This window comes from Chiloscyllium plagiosum, chromosome 7 (assembly GCF_004010195.1).
Source record: "Chiloscyllium plagiosum isolate BGI_BamShark_2017 chromosome 7, ASM401019v2, whole genome shotgun sequence".
Classification (NCBI taxonomy): domain Eukaryota; kingdom Metazoa; phylum Chordata; class Chondrichthyes; order Orectolobiformes; family Hemiscylliidae; genus Chiloscyllium; species Chiloscyllium plagiosum.
This window is the reverse complement of record NC_057716.1, coordinates 33284629-33310664: the sequence shown is the minus strand read 5'-3', so window position 1 is coordinate 33310664 and position 26036 is coordinate 33284629. Positions and strand designations below refer to the sequence as shown.

At 40.5% G+C, this 26036-nt stretch overlaps 1 protein-coding gene across 3 annotated transcripts in view; it reads right to left on the bottom strand.

The window, feature by feature from the left end:
• fam117bb (family with sequence similarity 117 member Bb) overlaps positions 1–26036 on the bottom strand; it is a 233574-nt gene that overhangs the window by 111394 nt on the left and 96144 nt on the right. For 2 of the 3 annotated variants that reach the window (XM_043693381.1, XM_043693380.1), the window contains exons 3-4: positions 22152–22244; positions 17293–17406 (exon numbers count right to left, since the gene is read on the bottom strand). The exons of the other annotated variant lie outside the window; for it this stretch is intronic. In XM_043693381.1, the coding sequence (XP_043549316.1) occupies positions 17293–17406; positions 22152–22244 (207 nt within the window). The remainder of the gene's footprint in view (positions 1–17292; positions 17407–22151; positions 22245–26036) is intronic. 3 annotated transcript variants of the gene reach the window in all.

Genomic DNA, 26036 nt, shown 5'->3' with positions numbered 1-26036 from the left:
TGTCAGTGGTAGGGAAATTATTGGAAAAGATTCTCAGGTACAAGAGCTATAAGCATTTCAAAGCAAATGGACTTATTAGCGATAGACAGCATGGCTTTGCGCAAGGGAGATCGTGCCTCACTAGCTTGATAGAGTTTTTTTAAGGAGTTGACAAAGTTGATTGATGAGGGAAAAATGGTTGATGCTGTCTATCTGGACTTCAGTGAAGCCTTTGACAAGGTCCCCCATTGGCAGACTGCTACAAAAAGGTGCAGTCACAAGGTATCGGGGGAGGCTGGCAAGACGGATAGAACTGGCTTAGTCACAGGAGACACAGAGGAGCAATGGAAGGTTGCTTTTCAGAATGGAGGGTTGTGACTCGTGGTGTTCCACAGGGATCACCGTTGTGGCCTCTGCTGTTCATGGTCTACATAAATGATTTGGAGGAAAATGTGGTTAGTCTAATTTTAAGTTTGCAGACAATACAAAGATTGGCAGAATTGTGCTCAGTGAGGGGGATTGTCAGATGATATAGCAGGATACAGATCAATGGAGGCATGGCAGGAAAATGGCAGATGAAGTTAAATCCAGACATATGAGATGATGCATTTTGGAAGGTCAAGTACTGGTTTTTGGAATGGGGCAGCAGGGGGGTGGGGAATGCAAGGAGATGTTTGGAAGACATGTGCAAGCCAAGATTTTCACAAAGAGTGGTGAGTGCCTGCCAAAGGTGGTGGTGGAAGCAGACAATAGCGGCATTCAAGACACACCTGGATGGATACACAAATACAAAAAAAAACAATTAATGCATTTGGACATTGTCAAGAAGTTCTTTCATAATTACATAATACAAAAATTCAAACTACCTTTGTTGTTATTGACCCATGTGCACTCTCTCAAACAATTTAGATATACAAATAAGCAAGGCTGAGAGTACTTTCTGCACTCTGCCTTTGTTCATTAGCATCAGAAACCCTCATCAGTGCCTTTTAGAATAACAAGTGGTGACCTCATTGAAATATTTGGGTTCTTAAGGGGTTAGGCAGGGTAAATACTGAGAAGATGCCTCCCCTCAGGAGCATTTAAGGCCAAAGGGCATAGCCTCAGAATAAAGAGGTGTCAATTTAAGACAGATAAGGGGAAATGTATTGAGGGTTGAAAGATTTTAGAATTCCTTGCCATAGAGCTGTAGGAGCAGGTGTTAGTGTCAATTTGTGTACGTCAGACTCAGATAGATTCATGACCAGTGGGGAAATCAAGCATTATGGGAAAACACAGCAAAATGGGCATAAGTAATGTTGGATCAGTCAGGATACTATTGAATAACAGTGCAGGTTCAAACAGCCTACTCCTGTTCAAATTTCTTATAGCCAAAACCTTTTGTCAGTATCTTAGTTCACACCAAGTGCTAAATGACCTACATAACTCTCAATTTAGCTATGCCTCAATATTAAAATTCTTATTTGTGTTCAAATTCTTCTGCAGCCCTTCCTTTCCTTAAATGCAAAACCTCCTCCAAACCTTAAAAAACTCAATTGTCTTGGAGTTCTTTCAATTTTTATCTTTTCGCATCTCTGATGTTAATCACTAGGAGTAGCAACCATGCCTTCAGCACCCAAGAATGACTTTGGGATTCCTCATTTACACTCTCATGCCTCTCCATCTGCTTCCTCCTTCAAGGCACTCCTTAAAACCTACTTCTTTCAACAGGTTTTTGCCAATAAGTCCAAATATTGCATGGTTTGGAGTCAAACTGTGTACAATTCTTTGCATGTTGAAGCAGCATAGGGCTTTTGATAACATTACAACTTTGGAGGAGTCCATTAAGCTCTTGTGACACAGTGATAGTGCCCCTACCCCTGGGTCCAGGTTGACCTCCCACCTGGCCAGATGCGTGTCATAATGCATCTGAACAGGTTGATTAAAAATATCTACAAGGATGGTAGGTGGGGACTTTGAAGCCTCAACCCATCTGTCCAAAAATTAGGGTCTCCTTATGTGCCAAGTAAAGAAGTGCGGATGATTGGTGTTTCCAAATGACGTAAACTGGACATCTCTGCATCACATAGAATAATAGCGATGTACAGCATAGAAACAGACCCTTCGGTCCAACCCGTCCATGCCGACCAGATATCCCAACCCAATCTAGTCTCACCTGCCAGCACCCGGCTCATATCTCTTCAAACCCTTCCTCTTCATATACCCATCCAAATGCCTTTTAAAAGTTGCAACTGTATCAGACTCCACCACTTCCTCTGGCAGCTCATCTGCCACTTCGTAGCCCATTGGCCCATCTGATCTTTCATTTTACCTTTGTACCAAGCTATAAGGTGCTGCAAAGTAAAGCATCAATTTGTAAAGTAAAAAAATGTTAAGGCAGACTACTAGCACAAGGGTGGCTGACTCGCAGATGCAAAAACGTGACTTTTGAGGGCGGGCCAAAGTTTTTGTTTCGTGTGTCCTGTCAACTTGCACACCATAATTTACCTTATATAACTTCAAGATGCTGTTGTACTGATGGCACATTTCCAGCATTTGACGTTTCAAATCATTGACAAACATTCAGTAAACATTTTCTATGGAGATTCCCATCTGAAATTCAAAGTGTGCTTGCTGAATTCCCTTGGGAAACCGAGAATCAGTGCTCTATTAGAGTGTTAGTCTTAATTTTATTTTTTAACTGACATGATTCTCTGTCACGCACTGATGCATTTCTCCCCCACACAAGCAAAATGCCTTTTGCAATAATTTTCAACTGCCATTTCTCCTCAGAACATGTCTTTGATGTCCAAAGAAGTTCAACAATTACATACTTCAAATCAATATGATCAAATTGACATACTAATGTGTTTTTATGAGTCAATACATTCAGTAAAACTTTTACTGAATGGCCACAGCTTTCAAAAGCCTGCTATATAATTTGATACATCCATCCAAATCTAGTTAATGTTGCCAAAGGCAATTCTGCTCTGTGCATAATCAGTAGCATTAAACCTAACTAATTGACAGAATGAATTGCCTTCTGTTAAAAAAAATCAGTTTTGTTATTTTTACAAAATAAATAAAAGCTGGAGGGCAAACTTCAACAGCTTTATTCAAGCTATTAACAATTTTTAAAAATACAGGAACATTTATATGGGGAAGAATAAAAGGGTGGTTGTGGCGAACATCAGGAAAGCAGATTGACCAAAGACAGAAACGTGAATTTCACAACATTTTCACATTTTCACAACACAGATTAGATTAGGTTCCCTACAGTGTGGAAACAGGCCCTTCAGCCCAACCAGTCAACACCGACCCTCCAAAGAGTAACCCACCCAAACCCATTTCCTTCTGACTAATACACCTATCACTATGGGCAATTTACCTAACCTGCACATCTTTGGACTGTGGGAGGAAACCGCAGCACCCAGAGGAAACCCTCGCACACACAGGGAGAATGTGTAAACTCCACACAGACAGTCACCCAAGGCTGGAATAGAACCTGGGATCCTGGTGCTGTGAGGCAGCAGTGCTAACCACTGAGCCACCGGGTTGCATTTTTTTTAAAAATAGCAAGCTTCCAGTTATCTAACGTGTTTTAGTGATGTTTATAGTTGTACACATTCTAATGGTCAATGTCAGACAGCAGACAAAGAAAGATATAGAAACACAGACCTGGGAAACAAAGTGAACATAAACAAAACTAAAGATATTGAACATCTGAACTAGCAACATTAAATATTGAAACTTGCAACAAGATGAGCAGAATCTACGGAGAGAACAGACATGGTCATTCAGATGAGAAACTCTCAATACCTGTTCTGTCTTCTCCAAAAAGGTTGCATTAGATTATATGATTTTGAAGTGCTTTAGCAGTTCAAGGGAGAAGGATTGGGTTAGGCAGCCAGAGTACTAAGGGACATATCAGTAGATAGGTAATGGGTAAGCACAATTAATTAAGGCATCGAACCTGCGAAGGAATACATTGATAAAGCAATATCAACTAAAAATGCAGGCAACATCCCTCAGATGTTTATCTCCCCATCATGATACTTATCACCTCACACTTGAAGGAAGAGTTGGACAGATTAAAGGAGAAAACAGCAACATGAAACAAATGGACAAGTAACATTGTCATTTTAGTGAACAGGAGGTTAGGCTGCTTGACAAGTCAGTTTTGGTTGCTACAGTACTTCAGAATGTTTTAAAACTTATGATAAACTTCTAAAAACGCACTTTCAGTCCATTTTAGAATAGGAATGTGTTAAGATGCTGATGGTTTCATCAAATTACTTAAGTTTCAAGTATTAGAACAGGATAGTCAGCAACTTTACAGTGTCATTAAGTTTCAGGATATAAACTACATGCATTTGATATCACTGCAAATATTATGATAATCTGAAAAGGTTTGGTTAAGAACAAAATAATCATTGTGACGATGCTCACTTTGGAAGCAGTAGCAACAAGGACGAAGTTAATGCCGAGAAGCCACGGAGGCAGAGCAAAAGAACTGAGGAACATTAAAAAAAAGCATGTTTACAACTGTGTGACTGAATCAAAGAAGGACAGAAAGCTGAAAACAGGGTTACAGCAGAGACAATTATACAACTATGTGCCAGCTTTGCAAAAGCTGATCAGACAGTTCAACAAATCATTAATGGAGTCAGATAAAGCACTCTGTGAGGCTTTTGTGATATCAAGAGTTTCACAAGCTAAACTAAACAAATGGTACCCAAATCTGGATGAAATGAAATTTGGGACACTTTGCTACAATACTTGGGTAGCAAGTATTAACAAAACCAAAAGGGGAGGGAGAAGCATTCCAGAGACCCAAGGAGGAGGTCTTCCACTCTGCTTCCTCAACTTTCTTGACACTTTACGAGCTGTTCACCAATGTACTAACACACACTTCTGCCCGACTCATTCAGAAGTTTCACTCCCTAATTTCCACTTTAGGTCCCTTCCATAATCCTTCCCACACTCAAATGAATGCCAAATTCTGGACAATCCCAGGAAATTTGGGACAAAGTTATACCAGCGAAGTAAATTCTGGAGAAGTGTGCTGTTTGGATGACAAGAGAGAGACTGGGTACTTCAATGAGTGCAGCAATCATTCTAAGTGACTTGAGGAACAGAGTCTAACTGCGAATAATGAAAATTCCTCCATTCTGGAGGCTAAATTGCAAAGACAATGAGATTCCACATGGTGCCACATTTGTGTGGTGTGAGACAATGAATGCTTGCAATCTTGTGACGTTGGCATTTTCATATCTAGTATCCCATGGATACTTTTAATTTATGTTTAATTTTTATGGCTTCAGATTCATCTTGAAGTTGCAAAAGATAGAACCTTGGTAATTTCACCATTTGGGGTCATTTAGTACATTTGGCTATTTTATTATCATTTCAGTGAAGGAACTGTAAATCCATTTTCATAAATTATTCTGCTCTGTAAAATGTTCAATAGGACAAATGGACAGAGATAGTGGATGAGTACAAACCGCCTCAAGCATTAAAATCTTGGTTCCGGAGGATTTTCTTTTCATGCACCAATAATTCAGACATCAGTTGTTTCAGGTCTTATTTATTTCACAGTTAAAACTAACTTTTGTCAATGTCATATTCCAAAATAACAAATGGCAATAATATTCCAGTGTAGTCCATAATCTAACCAAGCTTCTAACAGAGATTTAAAATTTCCAAATGACCAAAGCTTAATTAAGAGTTAAAAGATTAACAATCAGAAATACACCGTGGGCAGCACGGTGGCACAGTGGTTAGCACTGTTGCCTCGTAGTGCCAGAGATCCGGGTTCAATTCCCGCCTCAGGCGACTGACTGTGTGGAGTTTGCACGTTCTCCCCGTGTCTGCGTGGGTTTCCTCCGGGTGCTCCGGTTTCCTCCCACAGTACAAAGATGTGCAGGTCAGGTGAATTGGCCATGCTAAATTGCCCGTAGTGTTAGGTCAGGGGTAAATGTAGGGCTATGGGTGGGTTCGCTTCGGCGGGTCGGTCTGGACTTGTTGGGCCGAAGGGCCTGTTTCCACACTGTAATATAATCTAATCTAATCTAACAATCTAATCTAATCTAATCTAATCTGTAATGTAATCTAAATGTAATGTAATCTAATAAAGAAATCCCCAGAAATACAGGGTCAACTCTGACGTATGTCCTCAGTTTTTTTCTATTCACTTCCATTGATCCTGCTCTTGCATTCTTCGACTGTTTTCCCAATAAAGATTTGATTGAAACTCAACCTACCTGAGGTGCACACTGGAAAGACCAAATTAATTATCTTCAGCTCCTATCACAAACACCACATTTTTGCCACTGACTCACGTTCAACCAGACTATTGACAATCTCAACATCCTGTTTAAATGCATCTTGGTGACTCCTCTCCAGCACAAGGACAGCCTAATTCTATGAGAAGGGCTCCTGCCTAAAACGTTGATTCTCCTGCTCCTTGGATGCTGCTGCTGTGCTTTTCCAGCAACACAGTTTCAGCCTAATTCTATGTTCAGGTCATCCACTATTGGCGCCCTCATCATTGCTGCCCATTTTTCCTATGCTTTTGGTTTAATGCCAATTGCAACATTCCTCAAATTTCAGGTCAAGATTGTCAGTATCACCTCCCACAGCAAGTTACACTCCTTCATCAGACTCATTCTCACTCTTTGACTTTAGATTCTGGTTCTCCAGCAACTTAAATCATTCATTCTTAAGATTAACATTGTCAACATAGGTAGGAAACTGATTTTTATAAATGTAAATTATGTCAACTGACAAATAAAACACTAATCCAATGCCCACGCTTTACACCAAATGCCTCATTTTTCATATTGGTTGCAGCATGAGCATTTATTTTGATCATCAGCATTAACTTACAATTCTTAAAATTATCTGTTCCCTAGTTGAGTCAAATATGTTGTTTTGAAGAACCACAGAATTGTTGCAGTATAAAAGATGCAATGCTTGATGGGTGAGCCAGCTCTTCAAAGCAATTTGAGAAGACCTCCTCTGATCTTCTCCCTGTTGCCTTGTACATTGCTTTGCAAATAAAAGCTTAAATTGCTCTTGAATGCCTTGATTGAATCTGCTTCCAATACACTCTCAAACAATGAATTCCATTTCTCAATCATTAGTTGTTCTTAAAAAAACACACACGTTGCCAATTTGCCAGTTAACTTAAATCTGTAACTCATGGTCTCAATCCTCAACCAAGAACAACGTCTAGACCTCAATTATTCCATCCTGATTCATGATTTTGTGCTCCTCTATGAAAATCTCTCCTAACCTTCTCCTCAAAGAACAAGAGCCTCAACATTTGCAATCCATCTGGTTAACAGAAGTTGCTTATCTTTGGAACTATTCTCGTGAATCTCTTTTGTATTCACTCTAATGCCTTCCACCCATCCTGAAGCATGGATACAATATTTCAACTGAAGCCAAATTAGTATTCTATATAAATTGAGCATATCTTCATTATTTTTATACACTATGTCCTTACTTACAAAGGCCAGGATGCTATATGCATTATTAACTGGTCTCTCAAACCTTTCTTCCGACTAGGTATATAAAAGGAAGGATTTAGAGGGATATGGACCAGGTGTTGGCAAATGGGACTAGATTAATTTAGGATATCTGGTTGGCATGAACGAGTTGGACCAAAGTATCTGTTTCCATGCTGTACATCTCTATGATTTCCCATGATGTATACACATGTAAACCCAGGATCCTTTGGTCCTCACCATCCTGCAAAAATGCATTCCTCACTTTACGTTGTGTATGTGCTCTTTCTACCAAAACCAGACTGCACTTGTCTGCATTGAATTTCATCTGCCACTTGTCCACTCATTGTGTCATGAATTCTTTGTAAATTTAGAAATTTGCCATGTGCATTTTAGTTCCATAGGAACAGAACGAATATAGCCTATTCTCTGCATGAACCATTACATAATGGTTTGTGCTTTTTATTTATATATAAGCTAGCAAAGCAAGCTTTGACAATTCATAACCAGAAAGCTTTTTAAAATCACAGCTCCTGCATTCTTAAACTCTTTGCGTAACTGCTTTTCTTCAGTAGCTACATTTATTGGGATGCATTAATAAAGCCCACGATATCCAGTTGCCATAACTTCACACCAACTATGAAGTATGCAATCTGGGTGCATGATTAGGAAATAAAACCCACTCTGCAATGTACCACATTTCATTCCTGCCAGCATTAATTTTCCAATCACTCATCTCAAAGTTGAATTTAAATAAGGAAGAAAATTGAAACACAACTGGGCATAAGCCGCTCTCATGCACAGCCTATTCAACAGCAACACAGTTTCATGGCACAATTGTGGCAATAGTTATTCACACTTTGTGTTACATTGTTGATTGACAGTGATCAAGTCTTACCCCGCTGAGCATAAAACAAAAGGACATAATTACATGACCAAGCCACAACATATCGAATAATGCTGACACATATTTGAATGATTGATTAAAATCCCAAAAAAGTTTACAAATAAAGAATTAAACTGTTCAAAAACCCAAGGTGAATATTGAGAAATTTAAAAAGTCTTTGCTATGCTACATGAATAAAACACAGCGAGTTGAGAGATAACTTGCCCATCAGAATTATGCACAGGATCCAAAGTTGAATTCACATATGTAAAGATAATGTAGACAACAAGCAAGTGAAACAATCAGGAAAAAAAAATGATATTTATAAAAAGGCACTATCATAACATATCACATTGCCGTATCACAACATCCACTGCCCAATAAATTGAATTGGGGTCTCCTGACTCCACTATCATGATTCAAAACTGCTAGACAATGCGTAACCAGCAGTTACCTAATTTAGGGATCTGCAGAACATACTGAGGAGAATGTAGGTCAAGAGTGCAAGTTATCCAATTGATTAAATTTGATTATTTGTTGTATGCTCACTTTTGAAAGATATCTTCATAGGTCACATAAAAACAGAATCAACATGGTCCAATTTGCTGCTGTAACTGAAAGATCAACAAGTCATACAGACAGTCATTATGTCACAAAACATGGCCATTCAGCTCATTTAGTGCATGGCTTTCTGGAGAGTAACCAGTCAGTCGATCTGGTCACTCTGTTCAATCGAATAATCTTGCAAGTTTATTCTCAAGTTGCTACACCATTTCCTTGAGAAATTGGTGTTCGACTGTGTGGAATTTACACATCTTCCCAGTGTCTGCATGGCTTTCCTCCGGGTGCTCCAGTTTCTCCTCCCACAATCCAAAGATGTGCAGGTTAGGTGAACTGGCCATGCTAAGTTGCCCATAGTGTTCAGGGATATGTAGGTTAAGTGCATTAGTCAGGGGTAAATATCAGGTAGGGGAATGGGCCCAGGCGGATTATTCTTCGAGGGGTCGGTGTGGGCTTGTTGGACCAAAGGGCCTGTTTCCACACTGTCTGGATTCTATTCTATGACGGTTCTATGATTTAGTGTTTCCGGATTATGAACTGGAAATGACAAAAACGGACACCTCTTCAAAAAGGAGATTAAATAACAATTAGTTTTTTTTTTAAAACTTTGGGTAGCGGCACGGTGGCTCAGTAGTTAGTACTGCTGCCTCACAGCACCAGGGTCCCAGGTTCAATTCCAGCCTTGGGTGACTGTGTGGAATTTGCACATTCTCCCTGTGGGTTTCCTCCGGATGCTCCGGTTTCCTCCTACAGTCCAAAGATGTGCAGGTCAGGTGAATTGGCCATGCTAAATTGCCCATAGTGTTAGATGCTTTAGTCAGAAGGAAATGGGTCTGGGTGGGTTTCTCTTTGGAGGGTCGATGTGGACTCGTTGGGCCGAAGGGCATGTTTCCACACTGTAGGTAATCTAATCTAATCTAAACCAGTTAACGTAACTGGCATGTACAAAACAATGTTATTTTTGGGACAATGTCCCCAGATAAAGCAGTACCACATGCATCTTCAGGCCATCTCTGCCCAGAGGCAGTCTTTTCATTGGCTTTCCAACTTGCAGCTCTTATGCGTTCAACAGAATGAAGCTCAGCAAAAGGCCATCTGATTTATCAGAATGCAGTTTAAAACAGATTCACAGGGGAGTGAATTTGACAGAGAAGCAAGGAAACAAGTTGGTTGCATCAATTGTTTTCTCTTCTCTCCCTGTAAAGATAGCACATCTGAAACACTGAAAGAATTAAAACCCAAGGAAAAAGATCGACCTCGGGTCCAGTCAACGAGTAAAGATTGACCATTGTTTGGTAGTTTACTTTGAGAGCATTATGGCAGAATTAATATGGAAGACTAGCCCATAGCTGATGAAGAACTGTGTTTCTCTCTGATTATTTTCTTTCTCATCCACTCAATGTTTTTCTGGTGTCCTCTCACCTTAAAAATACACTCCCTAGTTTTGAACTCTCCCACTTTCGCAAAAAGGTCTTGGCTATTTTACCACATAACTTGCATATGTGGTAAAATTTAAAATTAATATTCTGAGGGCAGTCAATGCAGACTCGATGGACCGAATTGCCTCTATTCACACTGTAAGGATTCTATGATTGTTGGATCATCTGTGGTCCTACTGATTGGTGGAGCAGGCTAATGGGGTCAAATAGCTTACCCCTGCTCTTATTCTTATCGTTTTATGGATAACCCAACCTGTCCTAATGGAACCGACACCAACTCTTACTGTCTGCTTACTACTGATAGCGTGCTAGACATTTAAGTTCTTTTTAATGACTACCATTCTATTCTCCTTCTCCAGTCTTATTTTACACTTCAGATTATTAATGGCCCTGGATCTTGAGAAAACCTCACCTCACATGCATCAATTTACCTTTTGGCTTGCTTCCTATTTCTTTGGGCTGTGATGTATAGCCTGCATCTGAAATGTGAACTCTTTAAAAAGAGCTCCCAATCTGCTGATAAAGGTTTGCTGGTCAGAGTCATACAGCATGGAAACAGACCTTTCTGTCCAACGTGTTCATGCGACCAAATTTCCCAAAATAAACTATTCCCATTTGCCTGCATTTGGCCCATATCCTTCTAAACCCTTCCAATTTGTACCTATCCAAATGTCTTTTTAGCCTTGTAACTGTACCCGCATCTACCACTTGCTCTGGCAGTTCATTCTACTTACAAACCAGTGTGTGAGAAAGAGTTGCCTCTCAGGTCCCTTTCAAATCTTTCTCCTCTCACCTTAAAAATACACCCCCTAGTTTTGAACTCTCCTACTTTCACAAAATGGCTATTCATCTTATCAATGCCCCTCATGATTTATAAACCTCTAAGATCATCCCTCAATCTCCTACTTTCCAGTGGAAAAAGACTAAGCCTCTCCTTATAACTTCAAACCCTCCAATCCCAATAACATCCTTGTAAATCTTACCTGAACCCTTTCCAATTTGGTAATATCGTTCCTAAAGGAGGGCTGACCAGAACTGTACATTGTACTCCAGAACAGGCCTCATCAACATCCTGTATAACCTCAATTTGACGTCCACAACTCCTACATTCAATGGTGTGAGTAATGATGGCAAGCGGGCGAGACACCTGCCTAACCAACTGTCTTCCTGTGGTGCAACTTTCAACGAACTATTGGTCTCCTCGGTATCTGTTCAACAATACTACCCAAAGCCCTATTGTTAAATGTATAATTCTGTCCTTGTTCATTTTACCAAAATGCAAGACCTCTCAATTATCCAAATTAAACTCCACTTGCCACTACTCTGCCCGTTGGCCCAATTGATTAATTTGTCATAAATAATCTCCTTCACTGCCTATTAAAGCACCAATTTTGGTGTCATCTGCTAACTTACTAACCATACCTTCTCATTTCTCCAAACCAAATCATTTATATAAATGACAAAAAGAAAATCAGTGGACCTAGCACTAATGTCTGCCTAGCTCCAGGCCTCCAGTCCAAAAACAACCTTTCAGAATTGGTTTAGCTCAGTTGGCTGGATTGTTGGTTTACAGAGCAGTGTGATGCCAACAGCATGGTTTCAACACCCATCACTGGTTTGAGGTTACCATGAAGGACTCTCCTTCTCAACTTCCCTCACCCGAGATCTGGTGGCCCTCAGGTTAAATCACCACCAGTCGCTTCTCTCTAATAAGACAGCAGCTCCTATGGTCTGACAAGACTATGGCGACACAAACACCACCACTCTTACCATCAAGCCAATTTTATTTCCATTGGCAAGCTGTCCCCGAATCCCATATGATTTAACTTATCTACCATGCACAACCTCATCAAAGGCTTCCTTGCTCCGTTTCACCCTGGCTAGATCCTCTCTCATTCCACTGAAGTTACCCTTCTTCCAATTAAGAAATTCTACTTGCGATTGTTCTTAGCTCTTCTGTATTAGTAATCTAAACCTTATGACCATTCTTATCCAAGAGATGCCCCCACAAAGGTTTGGCCCACTGCATTCTCCAGCACCAAATACAGCAATGTCTCCTTCATCCTAGCAGCAGAGAGGCAGCACATCACGCAGAAGCTCAATGAACATTGACAGACAAGTATGTCCCTAATAATCGGATATTGTTCAATGATTGCATATTTTTGCCCTTCCCTCCTGTACAGTCCGTTGTATATTAGTGCAAGTTTGACATAGGATATTATAACTACAACTGAACTTGCAATGGTGTGAAACCGTTAAAATCATCTATCCTATGAACGTGAAAGCGTCTTGCACAAATACACAAGTGGCACTAAATTCAACTCTTAGCAGATTACAAGAAAAGTGCAGACTGGGCATATTAAAGCATTATCATTTAAGTTTGCAGAAAATCTTTTGTAAAAAAGAATAAAAATGTCATCCATTCCCAGGGCCAACTGCTCTCAATGAGATAACCATCAGCTGCTAGCCATAAGGCTGAAGAGGCAGCAGATATCAGAAACTTCCTGCAAAAATCAGAAGCTTGCTTGGGACAAACTTGTACCTAGTTCTCAATAAACATCTCACAGACATGGAAAAATTAGAAAGGAAAAAGTAGATCTCTTCCCAGCATATGGAAAATCCCAGGAATGCACTCTCTATTTAAATTGATTATTCGAGATAATAATGAGTTTTATAGCAACAACACCCTGCATACACAGTTTCTTTATATTAAGAAAACATCCAAAGTGTTGCACAAGTGCATAATCAGACAAAAATTGATTCTGAGTGTAAGGAGATATTCAAATGCATGACAAAGTGCTTGGTCAAAGACATACTTGAATAAAGGTTTTAAAGAAACATAGAAGGTGTGAAAGTGGAGATGATGGTGAGTCATAGAGCCTGTTTCTATGGTGTATGACTCTATGAGAAAGAATGAGAATATAGAGAGCTCTAGGGAAGAAATTTCAGAGATTAGGCACTAATATCATGGCCAGCAATGGAAGTAAGGCAGATACAAGAGACCACAATTGAGGGAACACTTCTTGGTGACTTATGAGCTTAGAGGTATCCCAAAGGCAATGGAATGATTTGAACACAAACTTGATAGGAATGCAGGTCAGCATATGGTGAACAAAATTTGCTGCAACTTAGATAATCAACAGAAAAGTTGATAATATATAGAATGGTAGATTGGGAGTTTAAGAATGGTAGTTGGGAGATCACCAAGAACAACACTGGAAGAATCATGACAGCATGCGTGAAAGTTTCATCAACAAGTTGAGACAGCATCAAAAGAGAGCAATGTTGTGCAGACTGGAAATGGTAATCTTTTTGAAGCCATGATGATGAGGCGCTGGTGTTGGACTGGGGTGGACAAAATTAATGTGATTTTTAATCTTTATGAAGAGGACGATGTGGGATTGGACATGCAACTCAGGGTTAGGTAGGATGGCAGACTGATTCAACCTCAGATGAAATCTGTGGAATTTAAGTCTCTGCCTTCAACTCCTGACAATTACTTGGATAATCATAATTTGCAATTGGAGGAATTAAGGCCCACTGAGGACTTAATACTGGACAATTGCCTGTCAACAAGATGCAAGTGGAAAGACCCAGAGAGGTGGTGGTGAAGTTGATTCTCATTCTTCAAGTGGAATCCATTAAGGGCATGTTCATTCTAAAGGGGAGCAGAGGACAGAACCTTAGGGAAATTGGTGGGCTCAACTGACTTGAAAGTGAGGTGAAAACTGTACCACAGTCATTCACAACAGATGCCATTTGCGACCTCAATTAGAGTGTCTCAGTGCTGTGACAGAGATGAAAATCAGATTGGAGGATTTCCAAAATGAAGTTGTGGATAAGATGAACATTTTAAAAAACGAAATGACAACATATTCAAAGGAATTGGGGACCAAAAGGGACATTTGAGATAAATGGATCTTCACAGATTAATTGAAGGAATTAGTTAAAGGTTAGTGCTGAAAAATCATGAGGTTTAGCTATTTACATTTCTGCACTAATAATTAGACACCCAATGACTTCATTTATTTTGATAGTAGCTGAACCATAAAAGTACATGATTGGTGCAGTGCTTTAAAATACCCCCAAATACTTTATAATGGACTACTTCTGAAATTATTATATATACAATACAAGAGTCATGATTCTCCAGCAATGAAATAAAATGATCAGTGCAGGAATTGGTTGAAGGAATGCTGACAAGGATAGCATTAGATTAGATTACTTACAGTGTGGAAACAGGCCCTTCGGCCCAACAAGTCCACACCGCCCCGCCGAAGCGCAACCCACCCATACCCCTACATTTACCCCTTACCTAACACTACGGGCAATTTAGCATGGCCAATTCACCTGACCTGCACATCTTTGGACTGTGGGAGGAAACCGGAGCATCCGGAGGAAACCCACGCAGACACGGGGAGAACATGCAAACTCCACACAGTCAGTCGCCTGAGGCGGGAAATGAACCCGGGTCTCTGGCGCTGTGAGGCAGCAGTGCTAACCACTGTGCAACCGTGCCGCCCACCATATCTCCCTCTTTCTTGAAAATTCAAGTGAACAATTGGAATACACATGCTATCACCTGAAAATCTCACCTGAAATCAACCTCTGGAACAATGCATTGCACTGTGTATTTCAAGGGACACCAACCTTGTTCAGAACACAAACCATGATAGAAGCTTGAACCCCAAACCTCAAGACCACGAGGCAAGTGAGCTATCATGTGGTTAAAACGGACAAATGCTTGGGGATAGATCATAACATTCTTGTGCAATCTGATCTCAGTTCAATTAGCTGATCACCACATTCAAATTTCCAGAGCGAATTAAAACTCCATTCATTCATTATTTCATTGTCGAAGCTTACTTAAAGCTGCAAATAAGTATAGAATAGTTGGAAACAGTTCGACTCTTTAAGAGAAACCTACTAGAAAGAAATTCTACTTTGTCCAAAACAAAATCATGTGGCCATATTTGAGATAATGGAGTCACACATGGTTATATCAATTACCACTTTAAGAGACATGTTTTATCCAATCTATAGAGGAGCAAATCCCAAGGATCCTTCAAGGAAGCACATTGCTTTTGTATTCAGTCAATTTTATTCAAATTTTATCAGTTTCTTTCAATAGTTAGGCAGGTCTTGTAGTCAGTAGGTTGCAGCCCTGTCTCTTAGCCAGAAGCTTTGGGTTCACAATTCACTCCAGGACTTGATGGCCACCTAAACTGCATTCTTGACACAGCACAGTGGTGCCCCTCAAGCACAGCTTCAGGTGAGTGAAATGTTCCGGGAAAACAATAAGCTATGGATAACAACTAGAAGTCTGTTTTCTCTGACTAATGCCACTTCCCCCTCCCTTTCATTGCCCTCATCAACCCTTCCTTCGAGCCACTAACTGGATTCATTCCTCTCATCGACCAACCAGGTCGTACCCTCTACCTATGTTCACCTATCCTCACCTCATCACCCTGAACCCGCCCCCATCCCCTTTACCTGCAGCTCCCCTTACATCCACACCCAGTTCTGAAGAAGGATTACCCCGAAATGTTGATTTCTTCACCTCCTGATGCACCTATCCTCACCTCATCACCCTGAACCCGCCCCATCCCCTTTACCTGCAGCTCCCCTTACATCCACACCCAGTTCTGAAGAAGGATTACCCCGAAATGTTGATTTCTTCACCTCCTGATGCTACCTGGCTTGCTGTGTTCTTCCAGTCTGTCTCCTTTGGATTCCAGCATCTGCAGTTTTTTTTTGCCTCTAATGCACCTTGAGACTCAAAGTCTTATATGCTTAGGTTGGAGTATTTGACTGTTTCCATCTTTGCACTTTTAGCCAACGTTACACCAAAATAAAATTTTATGCTTACTGTGACACAGCTATTGCCAGGTTCATTTTAATTCATACCTGACAATGTTTTGAAGCAGTTTGAGAACATTTTGTTGCAAATATTGACAGCCAGATTAGGAGAGAAGGTTGTGGAATAAAGAAAGTGGAGGAGGGGGAAGAGATGGGGAGGGATGATGAGGAATTTAAAAACAGGCAATGACGGCAAAAGAACTCACTAGGTCTAGAAGCGTCTGTGCTGAGGGAATTGAAGTAAACATGGAGTCCAATGTGACTTTTCTTTGGATTTCTATTCAATATTTAATTCTTACAAATATTTAGTAAGCTTTCTCCAAGTCTCCTCATTTTTGTTCTATCTTTACCTAAAGTACACCTAAGGGAAAGACAATGGAACGAGGACATGCTGCAACCCAAAGGACTAGCCACACTACCATACATCAAGAACATCTCTGAACTGACAGCCAGACTACTGCGACCAATAGGACTTATAACAGCACACAAACCAACAGCCACACTCAGACAACAACTCACCAGAATGAAGGACCCGATACCCAGCATGAGCAAAACTAATGTAGTGTACAAAATCCCATGCAAGGACTGTACAAAACACTATATAGGACAAACAGGAAGACAGCTAACGATCCGCATCCATGAACACCAACTAGCCACGAAACGACATGACCAGCTATCCCTAGTAGCCACACACGGAGACGACAAGCAACATGAATTCGACTGGGACAACACTACCATTATAGGGCAAGCCAAACAAAGAACAGCCAGGGAATTCCTAGAAGCATGGCACTCATCCACAAACTCCATCAACAAACACATCAACCTGGACCCAATATACCGGCCACTACAGCGGACAGCTGAAACTGACAACCGGAAGTAGCAGGGACAGATCACTATAAATGCCGAGGAAACACCACAGAAGCGCTTCACAGGAGGCTCCCAAGCACTGAGGATGTCACCTAGACAGGGGACGAAACGTTTGCAACAAAAACTTCCAGCTCAGCAAACAGAACCACAGCAACTAAAGTACACCTATTTGCGGGGGGTCACAAATAACCTGGTGTCCGAGAGATCTTACCTGTGATTGGATAATTGCTGCATGGTTGCCATGGAAAGGAGATTGTCTCTCTTTTTCTCTGTGGTGTCGACTGCTCTGTTTGCTCCGTTGAAGCTGTTGACGCAATTTGGCGATCTGGAAATGAAAATGTTAATGAGATTAGATGAGAGTTTTATAATGCTTAAGGTTTAAAATGGGGAGTAAACTCTTTGAAACACATTCACTGAGCTCTGCCTTATTAAAAATTAGTGTCTTCAAGTACTTGGCTGGCCCCTGCACTGAGATCATGGAAATGCTGTTTATAGACAATAATCAAGCAGGGTTGAATGATGGAGAAATATGCTGAGTTTTGCTGTATTAATTTTAGGGGTAAACAAGCAATTAAACACTTATTTTATGAGATTAAATAAATCGGAAGTAATCAATTATAGGCCTGGTAACAAAGGAAAATAGGTTCGATAACTTGTCTCAAATTTTAGGATTCGAGAATAAAATCTGCTCAAATTTGCCCAACGCACTGTGTCATGATCGGTCCATTGGTATTTCCCCTGCTGCACCTGATTGAATTCTTCATATACAAGCCTAGTGACACTGATGGTCACTTTTGACTGTGGAGGCTTAACAATTGGGCGGCAATGTAGCTCAGTGGTTAGCACTGCTGCCTCACAGCACCAGGTTCCCAGGTTCGATCCCAGCCTCGGGCGACTGTCTGTGTGGAGTTTGCACATTCTCCCAGTGTCTGCACGGGTTTCCTCCGTGTGCTCCGGTTTCCTCCCACAGTCCAAAGATATGCAGGTCAGGTGAATTGGCTATGCTAGATTGCCCATAGTGTTAGGTGCATTAGTCAAAGGGAAATGTGTCTTGGTGGGTTACTCTTCAGAGGGTCGGTGTGGACTTGTTGGGCCGAAGGGCCTGTTTACACACTGTAGGGAATCTAATCAAACAGACCTTAGCTTGCACACATGGCACTCGAGCTTTTTGCAGGGAGCACTGAACAGAATTCGCCACCGCACACTGATTTTGCTTCCCCCATCCAATCTGACAAGTTTAATCATGACGTGGAGGTGCCGGTGTTGGACTGGGGTGGATAAAGTTGAAGATTATACGACACCAGTTTATAGTCTAACAGATTTACTTGGAAGTATAAATTTGACTGCTGCTCCTTCGTCAGGTAGCTAGTGGGACAGGATCATGGAACAGAATTTATAGTAAAAGATCAAACTATCATACAACTGATGAGATATATTAGACAAACCTAGATGGCTGTTAGGTCTTTAATCACTTAGAATGGAGACGGAAGGTTTGAGTGATTAGTATGTAAATCCAGAATTTCCTTCAATTCACAATACAAAGCTTTTTCACTGTGTCTTGATACATATGACAATAAATTCAATTCAATTCGAGTCACTACCCTGGAATAACTTAAGGAGTGGACAGGAACGTTAAGACCACAGTCTGATCAGTCATGACCTCTCAGAACAGGTTAGCAGGCTTGAAGGGCTGAATAACTTACTTATTCTCCTATTTGGATCTTGGGGTTGGATTTTGAAACAGATGGACATGGGTTTAGTACTGTGAAGGTCTTTTTTTAAGATGGTCAGAAAGTCATTTAAAACAGAAAGAATGTAATTATTGAGGACCTGGGTTTTCTTTTAATTCATTCATGGAATGAGGGCATTGCTTACTAGGATAGTATTTATTGCTCATTCCTAATTGCCCAGAGGGCAGCTGAGAGTCCAGCACATTGTTATGGGTCTAGAGTCACATGTAGACCAGACAAGGATGGAAATTTCCTTCCCTAAATGACATCAGTAAAGCAGATGGGTGTCCCCTCCCATAACTGACAATGGATTCATGATCTTCATTAGACTCTAATTCCAGCTGTTAATTTAATTTAAATTTTACCGTCTGTTGCGGCAGGATTTGAACAGAGTCTCTGAAACATTACCTGGATCTCTGGATTAACAGTCTAGTGATAATATCACTAGGCCAGCAACTGTCCAAAATCAGACGGAGTTAGACTATAGTATTAGTAGATAAATGGATAATGATTTATGACAAGAAGAATTAACACATCAAGACAGGTTGTTTAGTTTTGACTTCAGAACAGAGGATTCATAGCTTAGTTCATAAGGTAGAATGATTTCTCCTAAAGGTGTTCAAGTCGATCAAGAGAACTAGTCACTTTGTTAAAATTGATTTCTTTTCTGCTGAGTTTGAGACAGGTCAATTTGCAGAGAATTCTCCACGTTGTGAGAATTGAGAAAGATTAGGCCATCAGCATTGAGAAAAGTTCATGCTGGTGGGTTCAGAAGTGTAAAACTGCCTCCACAGTTCAAGACAAGAAATTGGCAAAGCATCAGTTAAGTCAAGGTTTAAACAGCAGAGATCAGAACAATATTTCTGAACAATATCTGGAAACAGATTAAACTTGGTTTTGATGCTTGCATTGAGACTGTTCTAATGGTCTCCTACCAATACACAGCTTTGTTTTCTCCTCTTTATTGTAATAAATGTAGCTGTTTAAATGAATTTGAAGCCTCAAGAGGTGCTGCTTGATAGCACTTCTATCACTTCACTGATTATCAATAATAGACTGTTGGGCAGATAATTGGCCAGGTTGGATTTCTCCTGCTTTGTCTGTACAGTGATTTGGAGATGCTGGTGTTGGACTGGGGTGTACAAAGTTAAAAATCACACAACACCAGGTCAGCAATTCCACAGACTGACTACTGTCCTGCGAGACAAAATTCCTCCTTACTCTGATTATGTCCTCTGGTTCATGACTTTCCAGCAATCACAAATAAACTCTCTGCATCTTATCTGTCAAGACCCCTCTCAGAATCTTAAGCTTTAGTAAGGTCTCTTCTCATTCTTCTAAACTCCAATGGGTACAAGCCCAACCTACTCAATCTTTCCTCACAAAATTTTGCCATACCCAGGGTCACCCTCGTGAATCTTCTCTGGAGTACTTCCAATGTTAGTATATCTTTCCTCCGGTAAGGGGACCAAAATTGCTCTCAATATTCCAGGTGTGTTCTGACAAGATCTGACTACTTTCATATTCTCATTTTCTTTTGAAGTTAAGGCCAATCTTCCATTTATATAGTATTTATATGTATTTATAGTAGAGTTGAGTGTCTGGCAAACAGTAAGCCCCAGAATGTTGACAGTGAGGAATTCTGTGATAGTAATGTCATGTGAAGGCATTACTAAAGGGTAATAGTTATGTTATCTTTTACTAGAGAAAGTCAGTGCCTGGTATTTGTGAGATCTGAATGATACTTGCCACCCATTATTGTCCAGGTCTTGCTACATTTGGATATAGGCTAATTCAGTATCTGAAGAGTCATAAATGGTGCTACAGTGTAATCATCAGTGAATATCCCTGCTTCTGATCTTCATATAGAGGGGAAGTGGTCATTAAAGAATCAGGTAAAGATGATTGGGTCCAGAACACTACAATGATAACTCCTGCAGAGATGACATGAAACTTAGATGACTAACCTCCAAGATCAACATCTTCCTATTTACCAGATACGACTCCAACCAGCAGTGAATTTTCCTGATTCATTGACATGAGTTTTGCTAGGGCTCCTTGAAAGCACACTGTCAAATGTGACTTCGATGTCAAGAGCACTCTTGCCTCACCTCTGGAATTCAGCTTTTTTGTCCAGATTTGAACCATTCTATAACAACAATCAGAATCCCTACAGCATGTAAGCAGGCCATTCAGCCCATCAAGTCTACACCAATACTCGAAACAGCATCCTATCCAGACCTGCCCCCGAACGTATCCCTGCAACCTGCATTGCCCATTGTTAATCCAACTAGCCTACATCCCTGTACACTATGGGCAACACAGCATGGCTAATCCACCTAACCTTCACATCTTTGGACTGTGGGAGGAAACTGGAACACCCAGAGAAAACTCATGCAGACACAGGGAGAATGTACAAACTGCAAACAGAGTTGGAATCGAACCTAGGTCCTTGGTGCTAACCACTGAGCCACCTTTCCTCCCCATAAGGTTAGGAACTGAGCGGAATCCAAAACAAGCATCACTGAACAGTTCAATGTTAAACAAGTGCTACTTGATCGGACTGATAAGACCTTCCAACACTTTACTGATTATCAAAACTGGATTGATGGGGTAATAAAATTGGTCAGATTGGATTTGTCCTACTGTGTGTAGAGGACATATCTTGGCAATTTTCCACATTGCAACTATACTGGAACAGCTTGACTAGGGACGTGGTAGGTTTTGGTCCATAAGTGTGCATTTGGTCATGGTCATATTCTAGGTTAATTCCTCCTTCTATTCTTATAACAGTGTATGCAACTGTTTTGTAACACAACCCATATTGTCTCTGATCCCAATGCTAGTCTACTGCTTATTTAAATCAATAAGTGTGGAGATCAGGTGGGAAAGTGAAGGTCCATGATCTTACTTAAAGGCAAAGCTCACTTGAGGGTCCAACTCCTGCTCCTATTTGCTGCATTCTGATATTGATTTGTTGGTAAAATTAAAGAACTACAGGTGAAGATCTGAAACAAAACAAATAATTGCTAGAAAAACTCAGCAAGTCTAGCAGCATCTGTGAGGAGAAAGCAGAGTTAACACTTGGAATCCAGTGATCCTTTTCCAGAACATCAAGCTGAAGACTCCACTCTTTCCACAGATGCTACCTGTCCTTGCTGAGTTTCTCTGCAATTTGTCTCTCTATTAGTTAAGTTACCAGTATCAACCAAGTTCAATGCACAGCCCTGACAAATGTTGCTGAATGCAGTTTTAAAAGTACAAAGTTCAAGGTTGAGTTTCAAAATGCATTAAGAAACTCCTTTTGCCTTGAATGCTCAAAGAATAATGGATTTCTGACCTCTTTCAACTGGTCATTGCTTCCCCAGGATGCTGAGCGTTTGTGGGATCCCTTCTTCTTTTCAGAGTTCTCTTCTGCCCAGGCACTTGGAGTCTATCAGAAAAAACAATATGCTGGTTTTAAAACAACCTCATTATTCTGACTGCATTTTAAGCTTTTGAAAGATTGCTTAGTTAACAAAGATAATGCAAGCATAACAAATAATACGAAAGCAATATACTGGAGAGGCTGGAAATCTGACAATTGGCCTAATTGATTGGCATGACCTCTACTTATCATAGACCAAATGCCAGCTCTAGGACCTTCTCTGACCTCCCCAACATGGACCATGAACCCATTCCCTTCCTAACAATCCCCAACTACCTCCTCCCCAAAATTCAAATGGGATGATCTTGTCCAGCCCATTGAACTTATTGCTTCCCATCTTGACAACTTCTCTTCCTCTTCTCTTCCTACTTACATTAATCCTCTGAGACCTACATAAAGGACTCTTGCTTCCAGTGAGCTCACCTTCACAGAAGACACAAGTCCCCCCACACCCCAATCCCCTGAAAGGCAGTCCGAGAGGTCCTCCTTCCGTCGAGACCCTGAATGTGTCCAGAGACCCACCTTTAGTTCTGTTTTACCCATCACTCCCATTGGCATATGAACTATAAAATATTTTGTCAATTAATCTTTCCTTTGTTCTACCCCACTTCTGTTCTTTGCTGCATTCACTTGAGTAAAACCTATCACATTTCTATCTTTCTTTAGGTTTGGAGGGCCATTGAGGTGAAATATTTATATCTTATTTCCATAAACATTGCCTGATCTTCTGAATATTTCCATCATAACCACTGTTATCCCATGTAGAACCACAATCCTTTCTGACTTCTTAGAATGTCTCAATCATAGTCATTTGAATTTACTTAATATTAGGAAACATGCCTTTCATGCAACCTTATCATTGCTTTGCAATTTACAACATGAGCAAGTCAGTCAGCCTGATAGGGTAGTGCCACTGTTTATGCTCCACAGGAGCTTTCACCTTTCTTTACCTCACCCAATATATCCTTCTATGCTGCTGTCCCTCACATACTTATTGAGCTTCCTGTAAAATGCACCTATGATCATCTTAACAGGAATTACATACAAGAATCATGAAATAAAACGAACATATTCCATTTACAGACCCATTGCAGAATTACAGTAGCAGCTACAAAGTCTTGTGCATCACAATTATCAAATCTCCTTCTAAGCAAGTTTTGAAATAAACTGTTGTAATTGCAGTCACTCAACACTGCCAATCTGTTAGGAAATACTGTTGCAAATGTGTTGAGTAGACAGGACAGAGTGGATGTGGAAAGGATATTAAAAATAGGGATCGCCCATTTAAGGCTCAAAAATGAGGAGAATTTTCTGTGTGGAGAATCTTTGGAATATTCTTCCTCAAAAGGGTGGTCAAAAGGCAGTCTTTGAACATCTTTGAGGCAAAGGTAGATAGATTTTTGATTAGCAAGATGAAAGATGACTGGGGATAGATGGAATAGGTGCCACAAAGCAGTTAGATCAGCATCAATCTTGGGAATAGCTCAGTAGGCAAAAGATGCCACTCCTACTCCTAAATCATATATATCTAAGTAGAAACAACACATGAATCATGTACTCAATGTATTTCTGACTACTGTTCAAGAACTAGGTTCGTAATCACTTCTTGTCAGTCATAAAATATCAGTGGCGACAGCAGCACATCTTAGCATCACAAGCATACTTTTATTTCCCCTACATCTGCACTCTGATGTTCAACTGTTTGAAAAATAACTTTCAAAATTGGAACTTCTCAGATTAGGAATATGAAATTAAAGCACTTACATACTTTTTAAAACTTCCAATGTCAAAATTTCTCAACTACTGCTGAAATTACAAACAAAATTATAGACATGTATTAACAGGTCACACTGCTGAAACAACCACTGTCAGCACTGACCCTGCAAGATCATATTCTACATTTCCTTAACTACCTTCATTCTTTACTTTATGCTTCCTCACTCACTAAGACGCTTCCAGTTTAACTGGATCTACGCACTGAAATGTAAAAGTTTCCAGAAAATAAATTTTACAACTTTGTACCACACAGCATTATTTTTAATGAGCATACATGAGCCAAAAAATGTCTAGAGCCAGATTATATTTTATCACAACATTTTAACTATCTCCATTTATAATAATGAGTAGAAACATAGAGGATTATTTCAAAGAAGTTTAAAATGTATAACAAGTTGGCGTGCTCTACATTACAGAGGGAAGAGAAAGTGGATGCAAATTGGATTAAGGTGCGTGTTAAGTGACAAACTTCAAATATTTCAATACTGCTATAACAAAAACACACGAGGAAAACAAAGCCAATATTTCATATGAAAAGCCTTTTATTAGGCTTATGAGTTTGAGATGTAATAGCTTTTTTTAAATGTCCGTACAAAGGCAGGCAAAGGAACAGGGAGGGAAGATCTGTGAAAGAGTGAAAGGCAAACAGGAAAGTGAGCATTAAGAGATTAAATGACCAAATGGATGAAATAAAAGTCATTGCTCAAGAAACTCAGGATCTGAACCAGATGGGCCAATGGGCTGAGAAGTGGCAGATGGAGTTTAATTCAGATAAATGCGAGGTGCTGCATTTTGGGAAAGCAAATCTCAGCAGGACTTATACACTTAATGGTAAGGTCCTAGGGAGTGTTGCTGAACAAAGAGACCTTGGAGTGCAGGTTCATAGCTCCTTGAAAGTGCAGTTGCAGGTAGATGGGAAAGTGAAGAAGGCATTTGGTATGCTTTCCTTTATTGGTCAGAGTATTGAGTACAGGAGTTGGGAGGTCATGTTGCAGCTGTACAGGACATTGGTTAGGCCACTATTGGAATATTGCGTGCAATTCTGGTCTCCTTTCTATCGGAAAGACGTTGTGAAACTTGAAAGGGTTCAGAAAAGATTTACAAGGATGTTGCCAGGGTTGGAGGATCTGAGCTACAGGGAGAGGCTGAACAGGCTAGGGCTGTTTTCCCTGGAGCGTCGGAGGCTGAGGGGTGACCTTATAGAGGGTTACAAAATTATGAGGGGCATGGATAGGATAAATAGGCAAAGTCTTTTTCCTGGGGTTGGGGAGAACTGGAGGGCATAGGTTTAGGGTGAGAGGGGAAAGATATAAAAGAGACCTAAGGGGCAACTTTTTCACGCAGAGGGTGGTACGTATATGGAATGAGCTGCCAGAATATGTGGTGGATGCTGGTACAATTGCAACATTTAAGAGGCATTTGGATGGGTATATGAATAGGAAGGGTTTGGAGGGATATGGGCCGGGTGCTGGCAAGTGGGACTAGATTGGGTTGGGATATAATGGTCGGCATGGACGGGTTGGACCGAATGGTCTGTTTCCATGCTGTATATCTCTATGACTCTAAACTCAGGTCTGCCAGCATCTGTGGAAACAGAAACAGAGTTAAGATTGAGTCCAATATGACTTCTGTTCTTGTTCCAAATAAGAGTCACACTGGATTTGAAACATTTACGGTTTTTCTTTCTCCACCAATACTGTCAGACCGGCTGAGTTTCTTTAGTACTTTGTTTCGATTTCAAATTCCCAGCATCCACAGTATTCTGCTTTTACAGGTATATAACAATAGAGATGCTATGTCAGGCAATGGAGGATGCAAACTGGGAAGCTAAGTAAACAAAAGGTGAGCTTGAATTAGTAGAAACGGCAAAATCACAATCATAAACAATAGCAGTCTGCAGGCAAAGAAATGGGGGCAATGGTTTTGACCTGGAATCGTTGAATTTTACAGCTTTCCAGACTCAATGTTACGTGCCAAATAGAAGATGCTGACACGAGGTGCTGTACTCCACAACCACCTGGA